General features: G+C 39.9%; 1 protein-coding gene across 1 annotated transcript in view; it reads left to right on the top strand.

The window, feature by feature from the left end:
- LOC134541768 (ABC transporter G family member 20-like) overlaps nt 1-20,562 on the top strand; it is a 122,746-nt gene that overhangs the window by 58,256 nt on the left and 43,928 nt on the right. The window contains exons 3-4 of the mRNA XM_063385431.1: nt 15,153-15,258; nt 19,699-19,858. Coding sequence (XP_063241501.1) covers nt 15,158-15,258; nt 19,699-19,858 — 261 coding nt within the window. The 5' untranslated portion in view covers nt 15,153-15,157. The remainder of the gene's footprint in view (nt 1-15,152; nt 15,259-19,698; nt 19,859-20,562) is intronic.

Here is a 20,562-nt window from a genome sequence, read left to right as displayed (position 1 = left end):
CGGCATTGTCAGCTGGCATCCGTCATTTTATTTGTTGGCAGAGGCAGTCCTTGGTATAACTTCTTGATTTTTTATGCTTGGAAGAGATGTGCAACTTTTGTCCTAAAGAAAAAAAAACGCGAGTGTGTCTTTAGTACTCGCCAATGATGTGTAAACATCTAACCACGGTAACGAGCAAACTCATGTGTTGTCATGTTGTTCATGTTGCAAATAAACTTATAATACGAAACTCGGACACCAAATTTAACGTTTAAATGTTAAAAATAATGCTGAACTTGATAAATAAAAAAATATAAGAAATAGTCACTTTTCAAATAAAAAAAATTTCTCTATGCCTGAATCCTAAACGTTGATTGCCACCATCAATTCAATACAATTGCAGATAACAATTATCAGCACGAAATAACAGGAAATTTTAAACTATGAGACCCTTGAACCTTATTTTCGACAAGGAATTTTATTAGAATACTACCTATCTTGTTAAAATTACCTTAACAGTTAGTAATTAACTTTCCGCCCATGAATGAAGTTATACTTCTATGGAATTACTAAAATATTAACCTCATATATTTTGAAGCACTTATTATAACACTAAGAATATGTTTGTATTTTTGTTTCTACTCAAACGACTAAAATCAGTCTGTAAATACTTCCTACACATAAACCTTAACCTTATTGAGCTGATTCTACATCATTATGTAATAATGTAATTTTAGACCATTTTAAAAATTATTTCACTGAACAGATTTGAATCACGTCCTTTGAGGTTACCAAGCGTGCGTTCTACCGGTGTTCTACTAAACCTATTGGGAATTTAGAAGGAGAATGTGTATTATAATCACTGATCCCAGTTTTAAAATGTATTTTAAAACTAGTGATTTCTTTTTACTATGTATATTTTGGTTTACCAGATATATTCTAGATATACCAGATATATTTCATTTGGCACGCCAGCATGTTTCGTATGTCCCCTAATGTTTACTAATGTTTACGAAAGTGACTTTATACAGATTCATGTTACCACACGTGGGTCCGCCATCTTTGTGTCACGTTTCCGTTCATCAGCTTCCGTTACATTTTCACAATACTACTTCAACCAAATGCTGTACACCGATGGCTAGCTTCACGACGCTCAAAGCGCCTCGGCGGCCCAGCTGTGAGATCATTTCCTTCCGCCACGGCGATCCGAGTTGGATTCTTGGTGGCTTCCTCGCACTGCTTCCGTTGTAGCAGTGCATCTTTCACCATCTCTACTGAGCTCAGTGCTGACTAAATGTTGAGCCTTAATCTATTTCACCAAAACTAATTTTCAATCAAAAATTTCGAGAAAAAATAAACGGATTAGGTAGACATGTTTATAAACAGTATTTAAGAAAACTGAAAATATTCAAATTATTGTCATTATTTTTCTATATTATTCACGTTATTCTTACAAAAAATCACGATCAGAAACTATTTGGTTGGATCTATTTTGTTAATACTTGTAGAAGTTTTCCAAATTGAACTGATTGTGCAATCGATCGCATAGGTGACGTTTAAGAGGTGGTCACACAACATTTACCCAAAAATAAGATTTATTAACAATACGTTTTAAAATTTTCTGTTGTGTTTTTATTACAACGGATTAAAAATACAAACCTTTTTTGGGGTATGCATGATTTGAAAATTATTATTTAATATATATATTTTTATAATTTCAGAAAATCGCTAGTGTTTACAAATATGTTGTTTAATACAAAAACAAAAATGAAGGTATAACTTGAAAAACACCTCTAAACGAATGTTAGTTGCAACAAGGTTACAGCGCGGGGGCGGTCACAGGACTCGCCTCTCACTGCCACTTAGAGCTGCTCACAGTTTTCACTTGTGCGACTCACAGCCGCTAGTCACGTGCGATATGAGAGCCGCTTAGCTCTCCAGCACACGGCCTGATTCCGAGTGGCCAGGCAAATAAAAAAAAATACAAAGCAGTCATGAGGACTGCTGACAGAAGTGAAAACTTAAAACCATAAACAAACAGTTTTTCTTTATCTTTACCATTATTTTGTTCACTTATATCTTCATTGTAGAATCCGCTTCTACCGATCCTTCATAATCTTCTTTCAATTTTCTTTTTCTGTCGTCTGAAGACGTCTTTAAAGTTTTCCACACAGAATCGAGGATCTAAAAAAATATTAAAAATAGATATTTAGAGAGAATAACAATATAATGTACACTACAGTTTTTCCTAAACTTCAAATGATAGAATTAATAATAATAAATTAATAAACTATTATTAATATTAATAATAGAATTAAGAAAATGCAAATATAATTTGAAATAAGAAATAATAACTTTGTAAAATATAATTGCGTAACATAAGAAAATATTTTTTGTTAAAAATCAGAGACTGTTTCGCAATTTTTACGAAAAAATATCATCACACAACAATTTTTTTCATCACGTTAGTAAAATAACTCCTAAATTACTATAAATTACGCTTTGCATAGTAATTGTAGGTATTAAAAAAATAAATAATGATGTTCTTAATTTTTAGATTATATTGCTACAAAGACTCCGTTTTCTTCGTTATTCAAACTATATATCTATATGAGAATATTAATATATTTTATACTCACTTTTTACTGCACAGTAATCGTATACTTAAGATTTAAAAGCGCAATAAGTTATACTAATAGGAACAGATATGGTGTATCGTTAACACGTCATGTGATCATGTCGATGACGACTTACATGAATTTACTCCCTATCCAAACCTTCCCATAGAAGTTTTCACTTCAAAAATTCTTTTCGTTCTCACCATATACAGGCATTATCGCTCGTTGCTGTGCCACGTCTGCCTTCTCCAATGTCGTGACTCATATACACACAACGATTTTCTAACCGTCACCCAGGCTCGGATTTATGTTGCGTCTACTGTACACATCTGCCGGAGCCTGGTTCTTGATAGCTGGTCAGTGTCACACAACGTGTTGAATTGCAACACCATTCAGATTTAGCGAGTCATTGCCGAAGTATTTCGTGACAAAATAGCTGTTCGAACAATATTTTTCCTTTGTGCTGCAATATCTGGAGGACTTGTTTTCAACATGACGTGTGGATATTATAAGACAATTCAAGGGCATGCTAAGATCCCACCAAGAGACGCCAGCCAACACGGAGGCACACTTCCCTACTATAAACCACCATATCAAGTCATAGCACACTATATGTTCAGTATCTGCCCGCCGCGAGTAAACGAGATCATGCCTTAGACCTGCTTGAGCTCGAACATACTTGAGGAGACCAAGTCTCGCTGCCACCTGCCCTGGGACTGTGGTCTCGACACACTCAGCGTTGGCTGCCTTGTGATTCGGCCTCTCTCTGGTCACTGGCCAAATGGACAGAGAAGCCTAAGATGTACATCAAGCTCTGTCCCTGCCCAAACACGCCCGAATATTCACCTTCGGCCAACCTCGGGATTTGTTTTATTTCTGCGCAGGAAAAATGAATTCAAATATTAAAAGTGGTCGGTTAGGTTAGCTACATTAAAACACTTTAGAACACTATGGACGGTTAGTTAGGTTAGTATAGCTACATTAAAATAAACAGAGAAATATAAATATACTTATATAAATAAACCCGAGGTTGGCCAAAGGTGAATATTCTGGCGTGTTCGGGCAGGGACAGAACTTGGTGTACATCTTAGGCTTTCCTCGACAAAATACACACAATAAAAGATAATAACACTTGATTTTTGTTATGAACATTCACTGTTCACATTCCCGATTCGGCAAGTAAACACCGCATATATCATATAGCTTAAAGACGGGCAGAATATTATGTTCTATTGAAACTGTCAAAATGTTGTTTATAATTAGTATATTTGAGTAAGGATGCAAATAATTAATTTTTCAAGGCAATTTACCATAAGAAACGAAATGGAACTGTAATAATAAATAAACAAATAGTAATTAAACAAGAACTATTTTACAGGGATCCATAAACATATTTAAAATTTAGACTACCTATCAGGTTATCAGTAGAACTCTCTTCTCCCGCTCGGAGCGCTGATTGCGAGTCGCGCCAGGCACGGACCGTTGGGCGACGTGGAATACATAGTGACTGTGAATATTGTCATCCTCGTTCTTCGCAAATGCTAGTGAGCCGAGTCTTTATGTGCCGAATACTTTCCCCGAAAATAGGGTACGAGCTAACAGATCATAAAGTTATTTTTACGATTAATCTTATGTGTATGAATGGCGTCAAAGTACATGTAATCAAATGTGATATCTGCTGAACCTAAATTCCTAAATTTTATGAAAGATCACGTTAATTTTGATATCATTAAACAATAACCTTGAAAGTGGTTATCACCTTTCAAAATTATTTTTACTCGAACCAAATGATTTTTTTTCTTAACTGCCTTAAAGAGCCATTTTTCGGGAAAATGGTATGTCGGAAGATGTTTTATATAAAAAAAATTGTTTTATGAATTGCTGGTAAGCTTTTAAATATTTTCTCCATTTTAGGATAACCATACGTTAAGAATTTTAGGTTTCTTTATCCCATTGTTGACTATCTGAGAATGGTACACGAGATATGCGACAAAAGTTCAAATTAGACATTTATTGACAAAACCGCTCGATGGCACATGGTAACAAATACAAATCATTAGCTGTCATTAAACATATGGAATATTCGTGCGTTGTGGACTTACCGCACCAACTGACGACATCACAATGTCGTCCTTCACTATTCATCAGCTGTGAACACAAAAAATCTGGGCATCAACAATATCCATGAGTATGCACCCACACAAGAGAAACATTTTATAAAACATGTACCCGCGGGGATAAAATTCTTACTGGGCTTTTAATCCAATACATTAGTTAGAAAAATAACTAAGTTCTGTCTATCTTCTTTCATAGAAAATTAAAATATCAATGGTAAGCACGGAATAACTCTTTATTAAAATGTATGGGACTGACGATATACAACTCTGCTTAAAACACAACTCATAAACATTCTAAATCAACTATTATTTAAATTATTGACCACCGTAACTCAGATGTAGCTGTAAACATCGCCGAGTACGCGGTCCCTACTCGCCTCGCTCCGTGGTCGCTCGCCAGCTCTGGGCCGGACGTGTGGCTTCTCCGAGGGGCGGGGAACTCGCTCTCGTCCTTGGCTGCACAAGGACTCGTCTTCCCCCCAGCCCCGCGCCCGCAGCTAGTCGCACTGGCACCAACTCGCTGCTCTCGGGGCAAGCGAGTTGGCGCGCTGTCACACCCCGTCCTCTGTCGTTCAGCCCGAAAACCCTCGGCCCCTTCCTGACATGTTAGCTTGCTCCTGCTCCTACTCGCTGGACGAGTGTTGCTCGCTCGTCCGAGGACTCCAACCAGCCACTTAAGTCCTCCTGCCGCGCCCCTACCGTCACCTTTCTCACCGTTTCTCGCCGAGCGAGTATTCAGGACCCTGGTACTGGTGACGTCAATGCCAACATTTCGGTTGTGATACCTAGCGACAGAGCTTATCCCTATGATGACGCGACCCTTCGGTTGGTCGCAGGTTGTCTCGTATTGGCGGTGCGGTGTCTGGGAGTCATCGGTCATGGTCTCTCTCGGTTCTGCGAAACTGGAGTGTATCTAACCGTCCAGGGCAATGACCGTTATGAACCAGAATATTCTTCATTCCGCTCATCCAGAATGCATAACAACTTAGCGGAACTTCCGGTGCTTAATAACAATCACTTCTGGTGCCACGTAACAGTCAAATGAACGAGAACTTTCTTATTTGGCCTCGCTCAAGCTTCGCAGGTCGCCTGACCAACAAGCGAGTTGTTGAGTCTCCCTTGGAATGGGAAGTACAGCGGGTTGCGTCCTTCAGGGATGCGACGAAACACACCTCTTGTGTCGCGTTTAAAAGGCGTAACGGGTGAAAGGAGAAAACCCGTTACTCCATTGTCCCAGGAAAATGCTTCCAAACCGACAGTATCAGCAAGAAAGAAAATGGTACTGCGAGTGAAACTTAAAATTGAATTGGTCTTGGAAAAGCACAGCCTTTGATAATGATGTTTCTTCTTCAAAATCGTTCGTGATCATCCATAGTCAACTATAAAAATCATTATTTTTATTATTGTCTATTTTTATTCATCTACATATGGTTAACATTTGTCATCATACGTCACACGGTCACTCATCAACGCTCATAATCATTTAATCGTCTTCATCCAGTTACTCCCTCTAACTGATCGCACACTGTCACTTGTTGATAATGCCGGTGCCATCGCCGACGAGAGGGGCTCAGATTACTCTCTCCGATAGCCATCAGCAACCCCTGATTGCAATGCGCGGCGCGCACCAGCTGCGCGAGGGCTAGTTACGTCACGTGCTCGCAAGATGGCGACACCCGCGCCTCTGACGGTTATGACACCCGCAGAAGGCGCGTGCCGCCACGACCGGCCTTCCTGTTGCGCGCTGCACTTCCCGTCCATCGCGCCTTTCATGTGGGCCATTGGGTTCATGTACAACTGTACCTTCGGTACCTCCAATAGAAGGATGTGTTTATGCCGGTCTGTTTGCACAGGACGGGCACAAGCACAGACCACTCTGTTCTCAGGCACAATAATTATGAACTGTTCTACTCACAAACACTGGCAAAACCCTCTTAACTATTTTATATAAAAACAAAAGATACTTAATTTTGAATTTACACTGGAGGACTTCCTCAACAAGAGACAGATACTTCGTGCAAGCAGCACAAAAGCTATAAACGGCTTGCCAAAAATCCACAAGCCACAAGTACCTCTCCGCCCTACAGTAAGTGCTACAAACTCCAAGACCCATGCTCTGGCCAGGTACATTAACAACCTGCTGAAACAAGTTATTTCACAACCGGAATAATTTATTAGAGACTCAAGTAATTTACAGAAATCCTTCAAAAATCTAGCTAGAAGGATATTATCTACTGGTAAATTTCGACGTGGAACCCCTCTTCACTATAGTTTCAGTGAATGATGCCAAATAAATAATAAGAAAGAATTTACCCTACTCAGAACCAAACCGAGATATAATAAAACTAATGGAATATTGGGTGACCTTAATATTCTCTTTTTGCCAAGTCTAGTATTTTTCCCAAAATGAAGAAGCTGCGATTGGTTCACCAATGTCACCACTTCTGGCCAACACATATAAGGCACACCTCGAGACAAGGGCTATCCAAGAAAAAAATACCAATCCAAATGCTGGCATTGTTATGGAGATGACATTTATGTAATGTGTCCCGCGAGTGCTGTACATTGACACAGTGCTTGGAACACCTGAACCACCAGCATGGTGGCATCAAGTTATTCATAGAGAATGAAGGCACACTTCTTTTAATTTGTTGTTCTGGTCAGTATAAGTGGAAGTACACTAACACAAAAAATATACAGAAAACCCACAAACACAGACAGGTACCTATATGCAGAATCCCAATATCTTTCAGCCCATAAAAAAGTTAAAAATTAAATACAGGTTGTCCATAAAAGAACAGTTTAATTAACACTATTTTTTAACAAATCATATATCAAATTGAAGGTAAACTAACTTATTCGGTTTAAGCGCCGACAGGCGAAAACACAGCAGTAGTACCAAGGATTTGCATGGTATAATACGTAAAAAAACATTTCGTCATAACAGTCGTAGCCTCCGAAGAAATAAAATTGTTCCAGATAGCCCAAATCACAAACAGCTCAATTTCTACCCATATATAAACAGGCCATAGAATATTGTAAGGAGGCCTCCGATGACTTTCCTTCGGTACAAACTCGGTAACTGTGGAAAACAAGCCAAGTGTTTTGACAGTAGCAATGGTAAATGTTTGCGTGAATGAAATATAAATATTGTGAGTTATACAATCTAGCATACGCTAGATTTCCGTTAACACGCCACGAGTAAAAATCAATCTTATGTAAAAGCACACTTATTTTACACACTTGTTAATATAACACAGAACATTTGGGACGAATCCAACCAAAACCAAACTTCAGAATGTCTGGAAGTGTATTATAGCTAATGACTGCATAACGACAAGAGAAAGTCAGTTGTATCCTGGTGGCCATTGCAGCCTGAAATGTTTTTGGACTCATTTATTATAGTATTTGGTTCTTGTTTTGACCAGATGGCGGGGCTTTTAGTTTGTTAATGGCTGCGGCGATGTATGGATCACCTAGTTTGTCTCATCTGGTGCCTAAGACGTGTAAATACCTGTTCTTGTAAACTCGATGGCATCTTTACCGTCTTTAACGTCGAACTCGATGGAATTTGTACCATCGTCTATGGGAACCCTGACGTCAGCGTCGACGATGGTGACGCAGATCCCTTTGGCAACGTCGACAAAAACACTAGAGGAGACTTCAACAGTCGAGGTACCACCAGCAGAAGAGAGTTTAATGACTACAGTGCTGGCTGCAGAGGAAACCTCGATGGAGACTTCAATGGTTGGTGATACGTCAACAACTATCGAGCATCGATGTCGTTACTGTGACAAGATTTTCTCGAACAACAACAATGCTCGGCGACACGAGAAGAGAGAATGTGCTAAGAATCTTTCACTCAAAATGTTAAGCTGTAACCAATGTCGCAAGCAATTTGCAAGAAATGATACGTTGAAAAGACACTTGAAGACACGCAAAGGCCCTGCTGTCCGTCAGAAAGTAAAGGTTTTGCTACGACAGCGATTGATTGATTCGCTTAAGATAACACCGGGAATTGGTACAACTGCAGCAACATCATTATCCGGTTCGGGCTTAAAGGATCGTCTTCGACGGCTAGACAACCTTGCGGCTACTGCGATATGTCGTTCGCATTTTCCCATGATGCACGAAGACACGAGCGGAGTAAATGCACGAAGAATCCATCTCATATTTAATTTCGCTGCGATAAGTGTCCTGTTTGGTTTACTCGTATTGACAGTTTGAGACAGCATGCCAAAAAAAATGTAAAAGTGAAATCCACGTGCTTATCGATGAATAACCTTCAGATATTTCGACTCCTCGCTTTATATTGGAGACTCGTATGCGCACAAGCACAAAAACCGATGTTCAGCAACAGAATGTGATGAGGCCTGGATCTGAATCTAAGCCTAAGACTGTGCTCGGTTGGTTACAGGTAAATGATAACGGATGTGAAATTTGCATTTCGTGGAACGTTGAAAGACTACTATTATCTAAATACGTTTAGTAAGTCGAAAGACATTTGTACTTTTCTTGACAATATCAGGCAGAACGTTATCAATCAGCTTACTGATGGAGTAGCTACAGCTGACCTTTAAAACATAACTTGTTGTTGGACTGTGTATATGACAAACCATATACATTCCAGGAAAAAGTGAAGAAGTGTGCATTCAAGACAGTGAATACTCCCATTTACAAATCCGAAGATGTGAAGCAGTCTGTTAAACACAGTATCTAGAAACTCTGGCAGGCTGAAAAAGACTATGTGGGCAAAGGATTTGGCTGGTATTTGTCTTCATTAAACCGATTGGAGCTAAGAGTTAGTCATTTCAAGCCAATGAAGAACTAAATGTTTATAAGATTGCTTACTTTAGCAAGTGTTCCTGTAGTGGAATAGTAATTATGTAATAAATTGTATTTGTAAAAAAAGGTTTTTTTTTCGAACCTGTCACTTTTATGTTACAGTGATATGATATTTAATTATTTTTTGCATTGATAAATGATCGAACCGAGAAAGGAAACCGATCGAATAAATTAGTAAATTAATGAGTGATATTTTTGATGATTTTTAGAATCTTCCCAAAATTCTAAGTTAATATTTAAGAATTTTCAAGATGGCGGTCATATCGGCTTATATGAGGCTGGTATACGAGGAAGTTAAGTTACTTTTAAGATTTTTAACATGATTTATTAATTTATGTATTTTTTACTTAAAATTAAAATATTTTGCATTGCCCAGGGATCGAACCAAGGACAGGAACTAAGCGAATAAATTAGTATATTAAATGTATATTTATTCAAGGAATTGTGGATTTTAATAACTTATAGGTAAATAATTACGAATTTCCAAGATGGCATCCAAATTACAAAATTGCGAGCACCACAGTAATAATAAATGATTACTGCACTCTAGCACGTAAAAATTAAACTAACATGCCGGTAGCGCACTCTAGCAGACACAATCAAGATGGCGGCTTCCTGCTAACAGAAAAAAGATGGCGGGCATGACGACATACTGTCGATATATATACACACACACCTCGACATTAGTTGTGGGAGGTCAGTCAGCCAGCGGCTTCCGTGGAGGAAGGATCTGTCTTCATATTTATTTTGCCCTCACCGGTTTCGAACCAAGGACTCCATGATGTAAGTACATTTTTGAAAACATTTTTATTTATTTAATTTTTTATAAATTTTTAATTTTATCGATTTTTTCTGATAATTACTTATTTTAGAGATGGCTGCCGTAACGAAAATTGCAGCGATCTAGAATCTAATATGGTGGCCTTAACGAATCTCGAATCAGTGACGTCAAACACATCCAAGATAGTGGCAGTAACGAAATGTGCAACATTTATCGAATCCTAGATGGTGAACACTACGAAATGTGCAACAGTGTTTTTAAATTATATTTTATTAAAATTGAATTAATTTTTTTTCTAATTTTAAAATTTTTCCCTATTTTCTAGCAAAAATTACAGATTTTCAAGATGAGGCCGTAACGACAATTGAAGCAGTTACCTCATAATTTTAAATGGCTCCCATGTCGTCTTAATTGTCAAGGCCATGCCCTCAGAGACTTAGGGAGGCCTGTAGATATGGATTCTTATTATGCCTCATTACAGACTTTTCGAGACTGTGGCATTTTTGAAGTATGAAACGGGAAATTTTCTCTAAAAACAGGAATTTTTCCCTCAAAATAACATATTTTATTTTCCAATTTTTTGATTAAATTTTTTTTCTTCTTCATGAAACTGGAAATTTTGGCGGATTTTGGCGAATTATGGGGCAAATGTGGGCAATTTTTGGGTAATTTTTGGCGTCAATGTTAATGACATCCAAGATGGCCGTCGTGACGTCAGAGCAGTCGGTCATTGACCCCTTCCTCAATCCTCAGTTTGAAGCCTGTACACTAGTAAGCACATTCGACATAAAAGAAGCACATTCGACACAAAAGAAGCACATTTGACAAATATGAAGCACAGTAAAAAAGGAAGCAAATTAATAAAGTAAGCACATTTAAAAAGAAAGTACTTTTAACGAAAAGGACGCGCATTTGGAAGAAAATTAAACTTGGTATGATACGATCTCGACGCAGGGATACGATCTCATCACAAGGATACGTTCTCTTCACAGGGATACAATCTCGCCACTGGAATAAGATCTCGACATAGGAATACGATATCGCTACAGGGATACGATCGTAACAACGATACTACCTCGTCACAGGGATACGATCGCACCACAGGGATACGATTTCGCCACAGGGCTACGATTTCGTCACAAGGACACCTTCTCGACACAGGGATTCAATCTCTCCATAGGGATACTATTTCTCCACAGGGATACAATCTCATTACATGGATACGATCTCATAACAGGGAAACGATACTACAGACTTGAGTACGCGCATTTAACGAAAAGGACGTAAATGTGCACGAACATTCAACTCATTAGGATGCGATCGCCGATTTACGGTCGGCTACAATGCCTCCAACGGTCTTTGGCTCCAACTGCTCCAGTGACATTTGACTACAAGACTACTAGGTTACATGGCTACAAAACTACAAGTCTACGAGGCTACAACTACTTCAACGACATTTGGCTACAAGACAAGACTGCGAGGCTACGAGGCACGCAAATCTTCGACAGTTTCTTACAAAATCCATTGCTGATTCCTTCCTACGAAATTCTTTATTTTAAATTGGTCGTTTGTTGTTAATTATGTTCCATGTTGACGAGATGTAACTTTTAATTCGTTCAAAACAAAGAAACGAATGAATAGACCATCTTGCAGAACCAAAAATCAGTTACTTTCAAATATAATAAGTTTATTGTTTTATATCACGTTTAGGTCTCTCGCCAACTTATATGAACTTTTATACACAAAGTTGCAGCCTCTCTTATTCTACAGAGCTTATCCATGGTATTTTGGACATCTAACGATCATTTCATAGCTAACTCGATGAGCATGATTCAGTAAACATCTTGAAGCTGGGAAATCTCAAACTACGTAGCTTCGGGAAGTCTGAAGCTATGAAAAGGCCGCAGCACACGCCTGATAGTAAACCACCCGCGTTGCATGTATGAGTAGCGGGCTGCGTGTCTTCAGGCCCTCCGCCTTCAGTTTGACTGGTTCAGCAGGAGTGTACATATACCAGAACCGGAGCCTGTTACATATCATTATTTATTATTATCCCTTATGCGTTTTTTTCGCTGAGACTATGAAATCGTTAGAAAAAATAACTTTCACTTGGGAGTATGGAACAATTTCTCATCTATCTTTTTAATAATAATTTTTAACATTACACTATGTGTAAGGCGTTGAAGTAGTAAATAATGTAGAAAATTAAATATTTGTAAAATAATTTGCAAAAAAAATTTAAGAGATCTTTTTACTTTTATTTTTACTTGACAGGTATTATAACGAACTTTAGGCATTTTTTTAAACTAATGTTCGTGGAACAGTGCAAATTTTAGACACTTTCGCCTAGTTGAAAAAAAAGTTGTACCCTGGCAGCCATTCCAGCCTAAAACCTATTCAAATGTGATGTTTATTACCTGGAAAAAAATTTACACCAAAATTTTAAATTAAATTAAAATAATAAGTTATAAAAATATGTATTTATTCAGGAGGCAAATTTATGTTTTGCCTGATTCGTAAGAAGTTTGAATGAATCAATATCAGATTATGCATTGATTTATCTGAAACAACTAGAGCAAATTATACATGAAGGTTGGTTCCAAAAGCGTTTGTGCTTGATGGATGTAATTACTGGAGCGCTCTGCTAGCGAACAGAGACGACGAGGGGCGGTAGGCTGATAGTCATTTTGCATCCAACCCTCGATACTGGATACTCACGCATACTGGATCACGCATTGTGTGAAGAACTGTAAGTTCTTGGGGTTAGAAGAACCGTGCTTGATTTTTTTTTTTAGTTTCAGCCAACTTTCACTTTATAAAATCACTCTCTAAAACACGAGGCTTCTTTTTTGTGAGGTTTGGCAAAGAGGTCTAAGATTTATGGATCTTTAAAAAATCCTTCAAAAACAATGATTATGGTTACAAACTGAGCAGAATATGGATAAATTATTTGATAAACTATAAAACCAATCATCAAATTATTGTTCCCATCTGCCCAGTTAGCCTAGCCAACCCGAAGAATAAAGTCACTGATTTTCCAGCAACACCGACAAATCACAGAAGCCCATATCATATTGGCCAAACTATCCAAAAACAACTAGGAAGAAACTTCTGATAAGCCCACATATGAAGCCAATCAGGAAACATATATATCCCAGACAAGATTACATTAAAACAAGTGTACAAGACCTCAGTAGGATGCTACTCTGATGATGGCGATTGCAATATCGACCGAAACTTTGGTGAAACCTTTGCCCTCGCCGCGGCTAAACACTACAAATCAAGAAACTTCAAGCAATGGCCGTGGGAGCCCGAGATCTTTATTTTATAAACATATTTATAACTTAAATAAACTCATGTATTATAAAAGACCATGTGCTTAACAAGTATTATTTTTTGTTTTCGATGGATTGCCTGGAATGTCCAAACAAACTGAAGAATATTTTTAACTGATAACCACTCATGAAAAATGAATTTTTAATATATGCAGGATCCAGTTTTTTTTTGTGTTTGTGAACCATTATTCTATAGTTAATGCGGGTATCTAGTCATGTCAGTGCCACGTGTAATTTATCGTTGTTGAGAGGGAGTGAAAAGGGGAAGGTGGAGTTTACCAAACCAAATAATAATTGTTATCTAATTAAGAGCTCTGCCAGCTCCTAGTTTTGATTAAGGTGGAGAAATGGCGCTGCCACGCCAGAGTTCCAATATAAGCTTGATTTAACACACTCTGGGTCCATTGAGATGAGATAAAACCTTTCCTCAAAATGTATGTAGATTACACGCACTTTAAGTAACACTTGAACTTTTGTAAACAACGAAGGCTGTTGCATGCGACTGTGACCATGTAACTGCAGGCTAGCTGGCAGAGTGTTGTTCAGCTGTATCTGCTACAACCAACAACACTCCCCTCAGTCATAGCTTTGATTAGGTCATCGTCACTGAGGTTTGAGAGCTCGGCTACATCGAGGTTATCAGAGTCGATGGAAGGTGATGAGAGGCAGTTGAGCAGTGCCATACTTAATGACTGGGTGAGGGTACTGGTACACCCCGATAAAACCCACATTCTCACAGCAACGTCCGCCACGTCTCCATATTGCGGAAACTGCGGGCTGGACGCTGGGTCGCCGTGGTCGGAGGCGAGCGAGGCAGCGACTAGGCAGCTGGTAGTGGCATACTTTCGTTACATGTTTAGAAGAAAGAAACATTGTTCAGTGTTATGTGTTACACGATTAGTTAAATAAAATAATTACAAATATGTTCGTTATGTTATGAGGAAGATTGTGAAAAAATCTCACATCTTCCAGATAGCGTAATTACGGGATGGTGCAGTGTGCTCTTGTTGTCAGGGCCGGTGCAAGGTAAATTGGCACCCTAGGCGAAAAACCTTAAAGCCACCCCCCCCCACCCCCCCCCCCAAAGACACCCTAAAAAAAATGTCCTTACCTCAAAATACATCACGTTAGCCTAAGATTTTGTCAACAATCAAATGTAAGCAGGCTTGTGTTTTTTATTACTTTTTTACTTATTACAAATCATAAACAGGTCTCCGTGGACTTTAAATAATTACTTATATCAATATAAACATTCCAAACTGTTACAAAAAATCCAATTTTCATCTAGTTTCAATAATCGTTAAACATATATTATGCCAGCTGTTATGTGTCGTGCTGCGACGCCCCCAGCCACTTGGCAACCCTAGGCGGTTGCCTAGTTCGCCTGTATGGACGCGCCAGCCCATGCTTGTTGTTGCTGTGGAAGGAAAGTGAAACCGAGGACGTGTGTAACAGAGGGTGGTGACGGGTGTTGCAGGCGACATGGAGCGGCAGGCGACAGTGCGGCTGGCGCACGCGCACAAGCAGTACGGCGCGGTGCAGGTGCTGCGGGATCTCAGCATGGCGGTGCAGCAGGGCACCATGTGAGCACCTTCGGCCGCGGCCAACCAGGGACTGGCCTCGCGCCCGCTCGCTCGCCGAGGTCACCTGGCGCCATTGTCTCGCGCGGCAAACAAGCCTCTGTTTACTAATGGCGTTCCAATACCACTGGGCGTGAAGTCGCGCTTCGGCATGACGCGAAACCAAGTTAGGGATGCTATTTAACTGTAGGGTAGGTTACTTGCTCACCATGTACGGAACCTGGACGTTACCATCCGCGTGTCTGTGACTGCAGACAACCTGAACAGCACTGACGACATATTAAGCGTCTCTCAAGTAAATGTTAATTGGATTTCCCAATAATTCATATATATGGTAATATTATTAAAAATTTGACTTTGTTAGGAAAACCGATCTGCGCTAGTTTTTTTTTTTTAATTTTTTTTTTTTTAGCGATTATCTACAATTTATATTTATCTCTGAAAAATCGTTAGGTTCTAGTATTATAATTAATAATTATTATATTAAATAATATTTTTTATTTGTGTTCACCCTTTAACCATCCAGAAAAACTATGTATGTTGGATTTCTGCCTCGACTTCGTGAAGGTTCTGTACGCACCGCAGCCTGAGCTAGTGAAGGGTCAGCTAGTTAGAAGCATTAGCGGACCATTTGTGTCCCCGTTTAGCTGCTTTAATGTTATTTCGTGTCGCGTTAGAACATTAGTTGACGTATGTGAGATTTGTGTCAGCAACGTCACAGCTTAAACCAATATCAATTGACAATTATAAATCACAAGTAGTAGATTGCAGGCATAGGAACTCTGAAAGTTGAATCACGTCACAGTGGTAGTGCTTACCAAAGTTTTTGTTTCTGCACTGCAGCAGGCTTCTTCATGGCTGAAAATAAACTCTAGTCATGCGGAATCCAGTGTGGCCGCAGTGGCACTGCATCCATATAGAATAAGCACATGCGATTTCTCATTGACTAAAGCCTGTGACGTCTGAACATCACTTGACCTGACCTTAGCTGTGACAGTTCTAGAGACCGCGGAACTGCAGGCTAGCTGGCAGAGTGTTGTTCAGCTGTATCTGCTACAACCAACAACACTCCCCTCAGTCATAGCTTTGATTAGGTCATCGTCACTGAGGTTTGAGAGCTCGGCTACATCGAGGTTATCAGAGTCGATGGAAGGTGATGAGAGGCAGTTGAGCAGTGCCATACTTAATGACTGGGTGAGGGTACTGGTACACCCCGATAAAACCTACCACCTCACAGCAACGTCCGTCACGTCTCCATCTTGCGGAAACTGCGGGCTGGACCCCGGGTTGCCGTGGTCAGAGGCGAGCGAGGAAGCGACCAGACAGCTGGTAGTGGCGCATAATTACGTTACATGTTTAGAAGAAAGAAACTTTGTTTAGTGTTATGTGTTACATAATTAGTTAAATAAAAGAATTACAAATATGTTTGTTATTACGGAAGGAAGATTTAAAAAAATCTAGTATTTTCCAGATACATTTGCGAGGCCAATGCTGCCGCGACCAGACACGTCTGGACCTGACAGGAGACGCCAGTCCCGAGCATTCACGTTACTTCTCATTCAGCCCAGTGTTCTCACATCGTAGGATCTGTCCCGTTTAGAGGGATTATCATGAAACAAGAACTTACTATTGGGACAAAAATTACATTTCACATATCTGGCATTTAGTGTTTCATTTCAAAAATCCCCCATTGTTTTTGTTAGAAAGATTCGAACTGAGTACTATATCGGCATATATGTTTTAACACAACCACCTATCGGATACATCACTTCAACAGTATTGACTATTTTTAAAGAGTCATTTGAATGATAGAAAAGCACAGAGACTCACATACACTTCTGAATACGATATATTTCCATTTACGGGAGGAAAAATGTTTTAGTTATTTTAGTAAAAACCTACAAATTTTCAAGCCATGATAAATTTTACAGCTATGTGGGAAATTTCTGAATTCCAATAGAAGGACTGACAATACCGATCAAGTAGCCGGTGATCACTGGCTGCATAGAGTGTTAGATACATAAACTGGTGGCAGTTAATGTAACGAAGGGCATATAAATGAAACAGTGCATGCCTATGAATTGATATATGAAACAAAGGACAAGAACATAAGGAACTCCCCAAATGTTTCTCGTTTACACATACCAGCTTAGACGTATAAATTATTTTTTTCCAGTAACATACTGTATAACAACACTTAAGATTCAGAACTCAGATCTAAAACCACAAGCTTTGATCACGTGGTCACCAAAGGATCAACGCAAAATACATAACTCAGAAAGCAGATCTAATTGTAGAAGCTACCGTTTAAACCTTGTTGTTTAACGTGCCGAAACCGATGAAGTACGTGTTTCCATTCTGAGTTGACCCTCCATCGACACAACACGGACTCCCTAGAGCCATCGGGAAACGGATATGCCATTTTCATGAAACCCAAAAGTGCTTGAAGAGAAGGTACAATGAGAGGCTGAGGCAACTCATAACAGCATCACCTCCACCCGTTCCCCCTTTACCATTAGACTAACCTGTGGCTGACTCAAGAAATTCCCTGTTCCAAAATTACCACAAGGTGCTCAACCAAGTACATCACATCTCTGACAACCCAGAGAGCCTGTGATCTGGCCAAAGTGCATCCAACCTCTACTAGCTGTCCAGGCTAGTACTGGAGCAGTTTCGCCACTCACTGCATCAGATCTTTACAGGACCAGGGGCCCCCCGATCTTCTCCGAGCGATAAGAGCACCACTGTGAAGTTCGAAACCGACACGAATCTGATCTTAGGCCTACAGAGAAAACATCAAGGGATCCATTCACATCAAGGATCATCCCGCACTACTACCAACTTTTAGTGGCGCTTGTGGGTTTCAGACTGTTCGCTTCGACTAGAACTAACCGTCAGTGCCGTTGTCAGATATGCCAGGCACCTCGTCATGCCTCGGATCCTCCTCCAGTAGGCTACTTGTGCCTCGGCTCAAGGGTTTACAGCCGATTACGAACCTTGTGCGCCTGACCCTGTTAAAGTGTTCTCAGTTCTCTCCTTTCCCCACTAACTAGCCTTTGACTCTTTATGGTCAGACAGGTTTTTGGGACCCGACGACCACCAGGGCTCAGTAGTTAAACCCTCAGAAAGGTTTCTATCGCATCTGCTGTTGCTCGCAGATCCAGCCTATTCGCCATTTCTGGTCTCCATTCAGGCAACTGAGGATGCCTGAGGCAGTGTTTCGCCCGGCAGAGTCCTCTTTGGTAAACACTACCGGTGCCACAAGAAGTCAGAAGATTGCCATGGGTTCCGAAAAGCTATGTATTCGCTTCATGCGCCCTTTCTGGGAACCTGTTGGATCGTGTCTCAGATAACTAGAGTCGGCAACAGCTCAGCTCCAACACCTCAAACGAGAGTCACCTTCTTCCGCAGGGGTCTGACCCACTCCCGGAAGAAAGTAGATACTGTGGCATGTTCTTGTTTGGCGGCTTACTAGGTCAGGTAGTTATTAATCCGTTTTTTTTTCTATTCATGTAATCGCCCCTTAATAGCCACCACACAAGAAGTGCGACAGTATTCAGCTTTCTGAGTTGTTTCTTTTGAGTTGAGCCTTTGGTGACCATAGGTTCAAAGCTTGTGCTTTTAGATCGAAGTTTTGAATCTGAGAAGTTATTATGCAATATGTTAATAGAAAAAATAAAATTATATGTCTACGTCAGTATGTGTAATATTAAAAAAAATTGGGGAGTTCCTTATGTTCTTGTCCTTTGTATCATACACCACCTCATAGGCAAGCACTGATTCAATCATATGCCGTTCGTTACATTTATCTCCCACCAGTTTACCTATACATATACTCACTGAAAATCCAGTCCAGTGCATTAAGTCACGTCTAGTCCAGTTCGGTTTTAGGCGTGAATTAGCTTGGATGTAATTAAATATTTTCACCACAAATTTATTAATTCTAACTGTTGGTAAGCACCAGTTCCCAACGAGAAAATTCAGACAAGTTTAAAGTGTAAAAGGCATGAATCGCTAAAGTTTTCTTTACATTTGTAACATAATACAGACTTAAAATTAACAACAGTAGGTACTGGTGAATATTAAGTTGAGAGGAAGATGTGACAGTTTTTGGAAATTTGATTTTTATTCTTAAGCTTATTTTCAGATAAAATTAAAAAAACATAGCACATCAATAGGTAGGCTGCCCGAGGTTTAAAAAAATAGTAAAAATATTATGTTTAAATGCTTGAAGAATCACATATGTTGCAATAATACAATAGTAGAAATTTAACATTCTCAAAAATCTATTCAATATCATTTTATACAAGTAAATAGAAGGTTATAGCAAATCCGTCAGTAAAGAATAATGGTGAATATGTTACACTTGAAGTAGCCAAGTGTCACTCGTATGTGTACAGCGTATAGCGCAGGAATTAAGGACGACTTGTGTCTGTGCCGCAGCTACGGACTGCTGGGCGCCAGTGGCTGTGGGAAGACAACTCTGCTGAGCTGCATCGTGGGCAGACTGCAGCTGGACTCGGGGCACATACAAGTGCTGGGTGGTCAGCCTGGCTCCAAGTACAGTGGTGTACCTGGTACCCGCGTCGGGTACATGCCTCAGGTGAGTCCTCCCTTGTCTCTACAAGACTGCTGCTAGGAGGCCGGCCTTACTCCAGGTACAGTGGTGTACCTGGTACCCGCGTCGGGTACATGCCCCAGGTGAGTCCTCCCTTGTCTCTACAAGACTGCTACTGGGATGTCAGCTTCTGTGTCTGCTTCATTGGTGAGACCCAGACTGTCAGGAAGTACCCTTTTCCTGCCTGTGGATCACCAGTCGAGGAGAATACAGATGTGTGCTCTCTGGGGGTCACCAGACATGAGGTGATGGATGACCGACGAATCCTGCCTGGACTGGACTGGACTGCATTATGGTCGTCCAAATGTTAAGATGTAGTACTATGCTGGTACCTTACTAAGGCAGTTGAAATTGTTTTTAGGCATTGCGACAAGCTAGTCTTCAACAAAAGCGGAAGCTGCTCGGTGTATGTGAAGTTTGAGCTTTACAAGAAGCCCAACAAAATAGGGCTCTAAGATGACAAGAAACGATATGCATAATTTTGTGCAGCTGGAAGTGTTAGCATCTAAAGAGTCTTTGTGGAGGGTCACAGACCCTATTGCTTGAGGTGGTAGAGGGTAATTTTTTTCCAATCAGACACAGCACAGCAAACACTCTAAATGAGAAATGTCCTTAGGATTCATTATTTCAACTGAACCTGGGAAACTCTTGCATTGTTAATGCTTGTATAGAGGGGGAAGATTTCCCAA

The sequence above is a fragment of the Bacillus rossius genome, assembly GCF_032445375.1.
Source record: "Bacillus rossius redtenbacheri isolate Brsri chromosome 4 unlocalized genomic scaffold, Brsri_v3 Brsri_v3_scf4_2, whole genome shotgun sequence".
NCBI lineage: Eukaryota > Metazoa > Arthropoda > Insecta > Phasmatodea > Bacillidae > Bacillus > Bacillus rossius.
This window is presented reverse-complemented; position numbering and strand designations above follow the sequence as displayed.